This window comes from Trichechus manatus, unplaced genomic scaffold, assembly GCF_000243295.1.
Source record: "Trichechus manatus latirostris isolate Lorelei unplaced genomic scaffold, TriManLat1.0 scaffold00049, whole genome shotgun sequence".
In the NCBI taxonomy this organism is placed as follows: domain Eukaryota; kingdom Metazoa; phylum Chordata; class Mammalia; order Sirenia; family Trichechidae; genus Trichechus; species Trichechus manatus.
The window spans coordinates 7,757,581-7,769,839 of NW_004443985.1; the positions used below are offsets into that span (position 1 = coordinate 7,757,581).

Genomic DNA, 12,259 nt, shown 5'->3' on the forward strand with positions numbered 1-12,259 from the left:
GCCACATCCTTTTCCCGTGGATCGGCCGGTGGGTGTGAACTGTTGACTTTTCGATTAGCAGTGGAGCGCTTAACCATTGTGCCACCAGGGCACCTTGGAAATTTCCAGGCTGCTTATATCTGCACTCCCCAACCTCCATAGCCTGTCTGGATGGAGTGGCTCTCGGGTGGGAAAGGTGGTGAGTGTCTGGGGTTACTTTGTTCTTTATGCTGCCGTTGAACACCTGTGTGGTGGGCGACCATGGGGAGAACACAGCAGCCTGCTGCAGAGAAGCCCAGTTGGCAGCTGAGACCCTGGAGAGCACAGTAGTGGCCGCTGAATGATAACCAGAAAAAGACACAGCAAGTAACAGAGGGGCCATCTAAACACCATTCCCAGCCAGGGTTCACTTTTCCTGGCCAGACAAGGGCCTCAGGCAGCCAAATTCTCAATTTTGTCGTGTTCTGGCTGAAATAAACCATTGATTTCCATACTGAAAAACCAAACCTGTTGCTGTCGAATCGATTCTGACTCATAGCGACCCTATAGGACAGAACAGAACTGCCCCATAGGGTTTCCAAGGAGCACCGGGTGGATTCGAACTGCTGACTTTTGGTTAGCCACCAGGGCTCCTTTGAGTTGCAGAGTTGTGTTTTAAATAATGTTCTTCTTTTGTATGATAAATGCAAAGCAGAAAGATACTCAGAAACACATAAAAATCACTCAGTTTCATCACCTGGGGGACATGTTAACCTTTTGGGTCTTTTTATAATAATTGAATGTCCGATTTTCTATCTGACTTCTTTTCTACTTAGCATAGGTGCATTTCCCTCTGTGTGGATTATAAAGGACAGATGTTGTGCGCCATTGAGTCGATCCCGACTCCTGGGCACCCCACGTGACAGAGTAGAACTGCCGTGCAGGGTTGCTTAGGCTGTAATTTCTTTACAGGAGCAGATCCCCAGGTCTTTTCTCTCGCAAAGTGGCTTGTGGGTTCGAACCACCGACCTTTCGGTTAGCATCTGAGTGCTTTAGAAACATTAAAAAGATACTAAACTTAAAAAAAAAACAAGATACAAAACTGTACATCTCTAGTGAGCTGGGCTTTCTTTACTTCCCTTCGAAATCTCTGTGCTTTATGTCTGCCTGTCCGTCTCTCTCGGGATATCTCTTCTCTCTTTCCCTTCATCTGCAAGAAAGTATCTTTGAAACCGGAAGTGGAGTCAGGGATATGGATCCTTTAAGCCTGGGTGACATTCACGGTCAGTGATTATACTCCCTCACAAATGTTGTCTTGGGACTTAAGGAATATATGGAAGAAGGACAAAATTAGTCACATATGGAAGGAGCATCAACCTTGGTCAACTCGCATGAACTTGGTTTAGCTCTGCCCTACCATGGGGCATGCTGAGGAGCGGCCAGCAGGTCTCAGGCCAGCCTTCCAGCTCAAAATCCTATGGCTCCATATTAGGAGGAACCATATTAGATGCTTCAGGTTAAAGGTAGCTGTGTCTTACAGCTACCCAAAACCAAACCCGTTGCCATCAAGTCGATTCCGACTCATAGCAACCCTATAGGACAGAGTAGAACTACCTTGTAGGGTTTCCAGGGAGCAGCTGGTGGATTTGAACTGCCGACCTTCTTTTGGTTAGCAGCCGAGCTCTTAAGCACTGCACCACCATGGCTCCGTGTCTTACAGTTAAGTGGGTGGCATATTAATACCCAACAATTAAATTATTTCAAGTGTACTGTAGGGCAGTGAGAAGCAGGCTCTGTCTCCTTTACACGACAGTGATAGTAATGAATTACCTGCTTTCCAGCCAAGGCTCAGACTGTTCTTCGTTTGCTTTAAATGACCTAATCATTGTGATGTGGACATTTGAGGGGTACAACACCTGAGTGGCCAACTGGATCCACTTTGGATCAATGAGAGGTCTCTTTGTCCCATCATTGACAGAATCTTCCAGGTTCCTACTTAATATCGTCAGTGATGGGGCCTCACACCAAAACCTTGGGGTAATACCTATGCCAGTCCATTTACCAGAAGGTTCTGGGTGGTAAGTGGCAGCCTATGTCTTTGTAACTTCTGCTTGTCTCCTCTGGCCCAGCCTTGTGGAGCAGCCTCCGCACTTGTAATATCCACGGCCCCTCTTTCCGTGGCAGGTCTGCTGGGTAGCCTGCCTGCCGGCCCCTGGACCAGGGCCCTTTCCACTGTTTTACCATGCCGTGGTCATGTTGGGGTTTATACACTACTCTTCTACCAGAGATCTCCACGCTCTTATGTTGGTGGTGGTCCCCAGTCTGCCTGGACCTCCTCTGAAACCCCGGTACTAATGTTCACGAGAGCCCTCCTAGCAGCCCTCATTGGGTGTGCCTCGTGTCAGGAAGGACACGGAAAAGCCCTTCCAAGCTTTTTTCTTTACATCAGTGAATAATGGAGAGTGCGTGTGTTAGAAGGACGATGGAGTGGAGGAGGGAGAGACAGCAGCTGGCATTTCAGCCCAGACAGGCAGAGAAGAAAGTCATTCCCAACAGTCTTATCCACGAAGCTGGGTTGGCTTTGACGTTGCTGCCACAGCAGCCACTTCCAATCTCTTTGGGACTGTTTCCTCTGATTTGTCATTTGTACATAAATCAAAAGAAACCATCCCTGGACTTGAGCCATGGCGAATTTGCCTGACAGTGGCTGTGGCCTTTGTTTTCCTTTTCTCTTTTCTGTGTGATCACAGGGATGCCGGTCTGACTTTGTCTCCTTCTGCACGCAGGTGGTGCTTCCCACGTTTATTCTGGAGAAGCGGTCCTTGCTGGAGATGTATGCAGATTTTATGGCGCATCCAGACCTGCTGCTGGCCATAACTGCTGGGGCCACGCCCGAGGAGAGAGTCATTTGCTTCGTGGAGTATTATCTCACAGCCTTCCATGAGGGCCGCAAGGGGGCGTTGGCTAAGAAGCCCTATAACCCCATCATTGGCGAGACGTTTCACTGCTCCTGGGAAGTCCCCAAGGACAAGGTCAAGCCGAGGAGGACTGCTCCTCCCTCTTCTGCTGGCTGTCACGACGATGTGATGGCCGACGACCCTTCCAAAAGCTACAAACTAAGGTTTGTGGCTGAACAAGTCTCCCACCACCCACCCATCTCCTGCTTCTACTGTGAGTGCAAGGAGAAGAAGCTGTGCGTCAGCACTCACGTATGGACCAAAAGCAAGTTCATGGGCATGTCCGTGGGGGTCTCCATGATAGGGGAAGGTAAGCCATGCCAGTTGTTGGAGTTTGGTCTTACGCGGTGACGGTTGTACACCCAGTTGGCAATGGATGGTCATGGGTGTGGATTTATTTGGTTTTATTTTGTTTTGGAATGAGGTCTAGGGGAGGAGTTGGGGGTGGGGTTGTTAACTTTGGACTGTGTCTGCTTTCCAGTTCCAGTAATTTCCCAGTGGGACTAAGGTGATAGGGTGGATGGGAGGCAGCTATTTGCCTAATCAGCTGCCCAGCCTGGATCTTCACATGCTGCGTGTATGTGTGAGCCTCATTATGTGTAATTTTTGTTTTGAGCTTTGCATGAGTGTTGGGGTTGGCTCCAAATCTGTGAAAACACTTTTTTTTTCCCATTCTCACCAGTGTTCTGGCTCATAGACAGTCAGGATAACAGCGCTGCCTGTTCAGAATTTGCTCATAAAAATTCCCAAGGCAAATCTTTTGACTCTATGCTAGAGATTCTGAAGCAAGAACATGGTATAATCACACCACTGGTGGATTACACGTTCTTATTACAGCATGTAGCTGTGAATGAAGTTTATTCATTGTTTGAAGAAACCTATAACAATCCTGGGTAAATTCAAGCATCTGTGTTAGTGGTTCTTAAACCTTTTTTTTTGAGTCACAAATTCCTTTGAGGCTCTGTGGCTGTGGACTCTCTTGCCAAACAAACAAGCAAAAAACTACCTATCACAAGATTTGGCTTTCAGTTTCTGGGAGTACATGGCTCCTTGGAAGCCCTTCCAAAACCCCATGTGGTCAGAACACCATTCATTCAGTCAGCATGTTCGTATTGAGCGCTTGTTAGGTGCCAGACACTGTCTTAGGAGCTATGGATACTTCGGTGAAAAAAACAGACAAAAAATCCCCACCCTCATAAAGCTTTTAGTCTACTAGGGGAACGAAATAAATCAGCAAGCTATGTGGTATGTGGCGCCCTGGTGGTGTAGTGGTTAATAGCTCAGCGGCTAACCAAAAGGTGGGCAGTTCAAATCCACCAGCCGCTCCTTAGAAACCCTATGGGGCAGTTCTGCTCTGTCCTGTAGGGTCGCTATGAGTTGGAATGGACTCGACGGCAACAGGTTTTTGGTTTATGTGCTATGATGGAAGGTGATAAGTGCTGTGGTGAAAAACGAAGCAGGGAAGGAGCCTGCGGTGTGCTAGGGAGAGGGCAGGTTGAACTTGTAGAAGGGATGGCTGAGGAAGGCCCCACTGAGAAGGTGACATTTGAGCAAAGACCTCATGCAGGGGTGAGGGATGATCCTTGTTGGGTTATCAGTTAAGAGTGTGAAAGGCAGAAAGAACAAGGCAGAGACCCAGAGGCAGGACGGTCCTGGCATGTTTGTGGAAGACTGAAGAAGCCTGTGTAGCTGGAGCAGGGTGACGGGGAGGGGATGGAAGAGATGAAGTCAGAGTGCTGCCAGTGGCCAGATGGTGTAGGACCTCATGGGCCGTTGTGGGGGATCTTGACTTTTCCATTGAGTGAGCTGGGGAGCCATTGAGGATTTTGAGCAGAAGAGTGTCATGATCTGACGTATTTTAGTAAGACTGTTCAGCTGTTGTTGAAAATAGATTACAAGGGGGCAAGGGTGGAAGCAGGAGACCAGTTAGGGGATTGTGATAAATTCAGTCAAGAAACGATGGTGGTTTGCTTGGACCAGGGTGGAAATGGTTGGAGGAAGTGACGTGATAAGAGTCTAGATGGATTCTGAAGGAGAGCGGCCAAGAGGACTTGCCTCAGGATCGCGTGTGGGGTCTGAGAGGAGGCGGACACCAGGGTTTTTGAACTGATTAACCAGAAGGACGGAGTTGCTGTTAGCTGAGTTGGGGAAGACTGGGAGCTGGTGGGGGAGGGAGGCGGCACTGGAGACAGGATGCATAGCTGACTCTTCCTTACTTATTGTTGGAGTACAATGCTCTTGGATTCCACTTTTCTGTTCTGTCTTTGGGCTGTAGTTTTACTCTCTGAAATGCTTCTTATCCTCCATTCAGAGATAAGACAGCAGCTCCAGAACCCTCCCAGCTGAGTCCAGCATCAGTGTGGGGCCTTCACGGGATCTTTCGTGCACATGGGCTCAATATGCAGCCGGCTGACACTGCCCTGATTGGCACTTAATACGTTCCTCTCCAGGAGCAGTCAGGATCAAGAAATTCACCAGAGAGAGAGTCGATTTGTGAAGGAGGCTAGGGATGCCTGGCCCCGCCAGTGTTAGGCCTTCTCCATATTCAGGTGGGGATGGGAGGAGATGTGTGGGGGGAGGGATGTTTACATTCCTCTTTACATAAACCGCCCCAACAAGGAATGCTGTTCTTCCCTGACGTTCTTTTTGGTGGGAGCGCAACATTGCAACCATTTCCTACTCAGGAGAGCTCCCAGTGCAAGACTGGCTTGTCGGGCTTTGCCTGTCGTTGAAAAAGGGAGCCTGAGGGCAGACGTGATCTTCCCTCTTAAGGAGGACTTATCGCCAATGAAGACAGGACGCTGGAATCTTGTAGCCTAACGAGGATGTACGCATCTGTCCGGCTTCCTAGTTTTCAGCTGTGCCTTAGACGGTCCCAGGGTTCCTGGGGGGCCCGGGTCACGAGATGGGTGAAGGGAGTTAGAGGTGGGGCTTCTGCTCCCCCGCCAGCCCTGCTCCAACCTGAGTGTCTCCACGCTTACCTGTGGACTTACTGGACTTCTCTACACGAGACAAGACGGACTGACACAGTGGCTACAACAGTGGGCTCAAGCATAGCAACGATTGTGAGGATGGCGCAGGAGCGGGCAGCGTTTCCTTCTGTTGTACGCAGGGTCGCTAAGAGTCAGAAGTGACTCAGTGGCATCTGACAACAACATATAAGACTTCATTTCAAAAAGTGTTCAGTTGCTAAAAAATTCCTTAGCAAACCTCTGATGAGGCCAGCTATCCCTGACTTTCCAAATGAGGTGACTCAGGGAAGCAGCTTGCCCAAGGACAAGTGTGGACACCTGACCCTCACCACAGCTGAGTGAGGAGGGGCCCAGGGGAGGTGCTGGGGTCTCCCCGAGGCATACACCGTTGGCCGTGGGCTCTGATCTGTGGATGAGGAATCACTATCTGAGGGGTTCAGGGAGTCACGAGCCAGAATATAGAGTGGGGGAGGGGGAGCAGCAGCTGGGCTAGAGGTCTTAGGGTCCCTGTAAGGGCAGAGGAGCCCTGGTGGTGCAGTGGTTAAGCGCTTGGCTGCTAACCAAGAGGTCAGCAGTTTGAATCTACCAGCTGCTCTTTGGAAACCCTATGGGGCAGTTCTTCTCTGTCCTGTAGGGTCACTATGAGTTGGAGTTGACTTCACAGCAATGAGTTTACAGATAAGGGCGGAGTCAGGGATGTGGACCTCTGTCTGCCTGTGCCCTGCCTGTCTGAAGCCTAGAAAACCCGCTTGATGTAGGTGTGCTTCTGGAGGGCAGGGGTGGGGGTGTTAGGTTGGGTGGTTCCTCCTAGGCCTCTCTCTGACCTCTGTGACTGCTGTTTCTCTGCGGTTGACCTTCTCTCCATGCCGAGCAACAGGGAGCGGATGCCGCACAGCACTGCTGGGGTCCAAGCTGTGTGGCGGATCCCCGCAAGCAGGTCTCAGCCCAGGCCTGGGTCCTGAACCTCTGTGAGCTACGTGGCAGAGCTTGGGTTACAGCCTCAGGGTGCGCTTAGTGTTGAAGACTGGAATAAGGCAAGGAAGAGAATTTCTGAGGACCCCGTGTGGGAGGTTTATATTTGCACTGATGGGTATACTTGGGCTTGTAATAAGAACTGGGAGTGACATTCATCTTGATTTTGACTTACCGGGGGGTCCATCTTTCCATCCGTTGCTAAAAGCCCGCCTATGCCTCACAGCTTATACTGGCACAATCTTTCCCTTTATTTAGAAACAAAAATTGGTATTCAGGAGGCTCATCTCGTTCTATTTAATTGTAGCACTTATTTATATTTCCCACGATAAATTCCTGGAAGATGAAATATGTTTGCCAAAGAAGGCAGAGCATTCAGGCAGTTTACACCTTCACACCTTCGGTTTATACGTAGGCTCCTCTGTGAGTACGTGATTACCTACCCATTTCACAGAGATACTGTTTCAGATGTGTTTGCTTCCTTATCTGTAGCAGGGGGTCGTCAAGTCAATCCATTGGTGTATTCCTTCATCCGTTCATTTGACAAACGGATGTCTCTGTGCTCAGTGCTGGGGATGCAGCAGTGACCACGACAGACAAATCCCTGTCCTTTGCAGAGCTGACATTCTCATGGGACAAGTCAGACAGAAAACATGCGTGAAATCTGCAGTGTGAGAGGTGATGGCTGAGGCTAGAGACACCAAGTGGGGAGGGATGAGGGAGTAGGGGCGGGGGCTGGGCGATTTTGTAATGTTAAATAGGGCCGGCGTCTGTGAGGATGGAGTACTTGAGTAAAGACTTGAAGGAGGTGAGGGAGTAAGTCACATGGATGACTGAAGGTGTTCCAGGCAAAAAGAACAGCAGGTGCAAAGGCCCTGAGGCAGAAGCGGGGCTGGGATGTTCCAAGAACAGCACGAAAGCCAGTGTGGCTGGAGCAGGGGGAGCGAGGGGAAGAGTAGGGGAGACGAGGTCAGCGAGGTCATGGGGGGTCTGGGAGGCCATGGAAGGATTCTGGCTTTTACTCTGAGTGAGATGGGGGTCACTAGAGGGTGGGCGTGATTTTAGCAGCATCACTGTGGCTGCTGCTGTGTGAGGAATAGACTGAAGGTGGGGGCAAGGGGCAAAGGTAGAAGTAGAGAGACCAAGTATTTGTTTTTTCTCGTCAATCTCACACACACACACACAGTTTAAATATGTGATTAGTCCGAATAAGTGTTCGGTGAGTATAATATCTTCTGATAAATGTATTTTCTGACATCTGGAAAATGTTTATTCGAGTTCCTTTCTGAGATTCCTCCGCACTCAGCAGAAATGCTTGTTGCCACTTGTCAAGACGTAGGAAAACCACAGATTCTTCCATTGGAGTGTAGGGTGGATGCCTCCCAGTCTCTGGGCCCCTAAGGCAGGTATTCCGGAAATTTCTGATATAGGTAATGACTTAAAAATCCATTTCTAGTGCTTTAGGGAACTCTCCAAACAGAGAACCTTGATCCCCAGCCCGCCGCATGGTGTTTCCTTCTCCACTCCCAGTGGTCGGCTCTGGTGGGGGGAGGGGGTGCGACCACCTCAGCTGTGGGGTTGTGCTTCACTGCTACCTCCCCCCTGCTCTGTACCCTCGTCTGTCCTGTTGCCCATTTGTGCCTCCAACCCTTCCACTTAAGCCCCACCGCACGCAGGGTTCCTTCCCAGCATACTACACTGCCTCCTGTTCCTCTTTTCTGGAATTTTCCTCGCCCTGAGACAGTAGTGAGGTCCTTGGACCCCGACTTCCCTGACTGTGGCCCATGAAGTGGGCTGACATGTTTACTTTCTCTTGTTTTTGGGAGTCGTCGAATGTCTTTCTCTGTTGGGTAGGCACATGACGCCTCAGGATCTTAGCTCACCTATTTCTGGGGGCTGGGAATTCACTTTGCACAGCCCGGGGCCCAGGTGAGGTATTCTCAGACGCTGGACAAAAGCTCTTGATGCTGTGGTGGGGGCCATTTCCCAAGGCCCCCAGATGGAGTTGTTCCTGAAGCAGAATTAGAACTTGCTGCTCTTACTTCTACCTGCGTAGACATTCTAGTTAGAACTTCTCAGTAATTAGGGTGCTGAATTCAGAAAGAAGGTTCCAGAGAGAGAGATTCTCATAGACCCGTCCCCAGACAGAGCCCTTTCTGGCCACCCACCTCAGTGGGATACTGTGGATGGACCTGTTGGGGCAAGGGGAGGGTCAGCTTATTCCTGTGACCTGAGCGATGCTTCTTTTCTCACCCAGCCTCGGGCTTCAGTTTGCCTCAGCCCTTTCGGTAGCTAAATCCCCTTCTGTCACACATATGATCTTATTTTTTTACACAAAATGCTTCTAAGAATCCTCAGACTTCAAAGCAGAAGGTTCTGGCCCCCTAGTCAGAGCTCTTCGGATGGGGAGGGGGATAGGAGGTGGGGACAGACCCCGCACGTTCCGTGAATCTGTTGATTGGGGTTGAAGTTAACATTTTGTATAACCCCTCATTTTACAGATTAGATCTTAGATGGTTCCCCTTGAAACTCTGAACGTTAATGCCGGGGCTTCTCTCTTAAATTATTGCCTTAGGCTCTGGCCTACTTGGCTACAATAAAGTGCCATTATAAAGTGCTTCATCCTGCCCTAACTTCACTCAGCTGCTGCTCAGGGACCGCCTGCTTCATGCAGCTCTGACACGGAAAGCCCCTAATTGAGACACTGTTCTCTCAGCCCCACAGTTGATGTCCAGGGAGAGCAAGGGCCCCCCTGGCAATCCCCAGCCACTTCCCTGCGCCCCACTGCTGGGAATGACGTGCCTCCAGCTGCTCTTGCAACAGGCTTCCCCCCAAGCCCCCAGTCAAAAAAATCAAAAACAAAAACCCCGTTGCCTTAGAGTCGATTCCAACCCTTAGCAAGCCCATAGGACAGAATAGAACTGCCCCATAGGGCTTCCAGGGAGTGACTGGTGGATTTGAACTGCCAGCCTTTTGGTTTGCAGATGAGCTCTTAACTACTGTGCGACCAGGCCTCCTGCCAATGGTATAGCCTCTTAATTGAGACCGCTTCTAGGGAATCAGGGAAGGCAATTAGCTCCTGTAAGAGAAGTGGCAGGTTTTCCTGGAGCTTATGCAGGACACTGCCGATGTCTGCACAGAGATCCCCAGAGCTATTTTCTGTGATTCTATGCTTTCCACTGTAAATGTCCTATAGGAATATCTGCTTTCTCTGATGGAGATCTAGTGTGAAATCATTTTATCAGTTTGAAAATCTTAACACTTTGCCTTATGTTTACTGGTAAACCAATTTGTGGAATTTAAAATGAAAAATCTCCCACCTTGAGGACTTGATTGATTATATGGGGTTTCTCAGCTTCTCACAGCTCCTCTGCCAGTTAAGAAGGAACTCCCGTTTGTGGTTCCATTTGTAAGTCTAATTTTATTGCAGTCTTTTATTCATACATATTAGGGATAGATTTTTTTTTAAGCAACCCTGAAAAAAGAGTTAACACAGAGAAGGCATAATCACGGCGATTTAACGAGTGAGCACCCGTTCATGGATTTCTAGAAAAGAGCTAATGCAGTGTGGTCTTGCCAACACCTTCACATCATCAGCTCAGCTTGCTCACGGACTTCTGAGGACTGGAGGGAAATTTCTTTTCTTTTTTTTTAAATTGTGCTTTAGGCCAAAGTTTACAGAGTAAATTAGTGTCTGATGAAACAATACATACACATTGTTTTGCGACCTTGATTGCCAGCCCTGCGATGCGTCAACACTCACCCGTTCTCCACCCCAGGCTCCCTGTTTCCATTCCTCCGGTCTTCCTGTCCCTTCCTGCCTTCTGGTCTTCACTTTTGGGCCTGTGTGCCCATTTAGTTTTGTATACGTGACTGAACTACGAAGCGTGTTCCTCACGTGCGTTCCCGTTGGCCTTATACCACAAACCAAACCCGTTGCCATTGTGTCAATTCTGAATCATAGCGACCCTATAAGACAGGGTAGAACTCCCCTTAGGGTTTCCAAGGAGCAGCTGGTGGATTCGAACTGCCGGCCTTTTGATTAGCAGCCGAGCTCTTAACCACTGAGCCACCAGGGCCGATTAGACCTGTCTAATCTTTGGTGGAAGGTGAACCTCAGGAGTGACTTGAGCACTGAGTTAAAAGGGTATCTGGGGGCCATACTCTCGGGATTTCTTCAGTCTCTGTCAGACCAGCAAGCCTAGTCTTTTTTTATGTGTGTGTGAATTGAAATTTTGTTTTACATTTTTCTCCCACTCTGCCCGGGACCCTCTATTGTGATCGCCATCACAGCAGTTGGTTTGAGGGGAATTTCACCTTGACTTAGAAAAGGTTTTTCTAAAGATGAATGGGAGAGCACGCGCTCTCTTACCTAAAACGTTGAATTTTCAAAATCTCATCCCACCTCTCTCTGCCATCTCTCCATGCTCATAACCCACTGCCACACTTTCTGATTTCCTCTTTATTCCCAAATGGAAATGCATTGTCAAGAACCCACCCATCAAGAGAGCTTCTTCAGAGAGTGAGGGGTAATTAGGATAGAAAATGGTCAGGACTCTTGCAGGCTCAGAGTGCGTGCTTTTCACTGAGTGTCGTTAAGTGCCTTCTCTCGCCTACGGTAGTCGGGTGAGGTGTGGACGCCACTATCTCTGTGTCAGGGTGAGGACACTGAGGCTCAGAGAGGTTAAGACCACTAGGCTGGCGAGGGACAGGATTTAAAATGATCTAAGATCTCATCCAGGTCTTTAAGAAGATGCTGTGGCATATTCTCCATGTAAAGAAAGTATCAGTCGTACAGTCCCAGCTCACAACCTGTCGCCTAAGTTTGTGAACCGGGAGTGAGCCCAGGAGGACTCCGCACGCTGAGATCAAGCTGTGTGGGGTCCTTTCTGCAGAGACAGCCTGCTTGCTAGACTAGGAATGGGTAGGACCCCCCAAGGTACCCCAACTAAGGTCAGGAAGGGTTAACCACAAAATAGGGACAAAACAGAAATTGGGGTGAGGTTGTGGTGTGGGGGAGACGTATTAGCCCCCTGGAAGGATTTACCAGCCAGTGGGCTGTTAGCAGGTGGTCAGTTAGCTCAGCTGGTTAGAGCATGGTGCTAATAACGCCAAGATCGAGGGTTCGATCCCTGTATGGGCCAAGAAAAGACTTGTTGAGCCCTGGTGGCACCGTGATTAAGAGTTTGGCTGCTAACCAAAAGGTTGGCAGTTCAAATCCTCCAGCCACACCTTGGAAACCTCATGGGGCAGTTCTACTCAACTGGACGGCGGTGGGTTTGGTAGGTTTTTAGTCTGTTATAGCAAAGTCCTTAGACGGCACAGTTTGTGCTCAGCTGCTAATCTAAAGGTTGGCAGTTTGAACCCACCCAGCAGTACCTTGGAAGAGTAGGCCTGGCA

General features: G+C 49.4%; 1 protein-coding gene across 1 annotated transcript in view; it reads left to right on the forward strand.

Moving 5' to 3' along the window:
• OSBPL10 (oxysterol binding protein like 10) overlaps nucleotides 1–12,259 on the forward strand; it is a 323,121-nt gene that overhangs the window by 297,171 nt on the left and 13,691 nt on the right. The window contains exon 7 of the mRNA XM_004377355.3: nucleotides 2,745–3,225. Within this exon, the coding sequence (XP_004377412.1) occupies nucleotides 2,745–3,225 (481 nt within the window). The remainder of the gene's footprint in view (nucleotides 1–2,744; nucleotides 3,226–12,259) is intronic.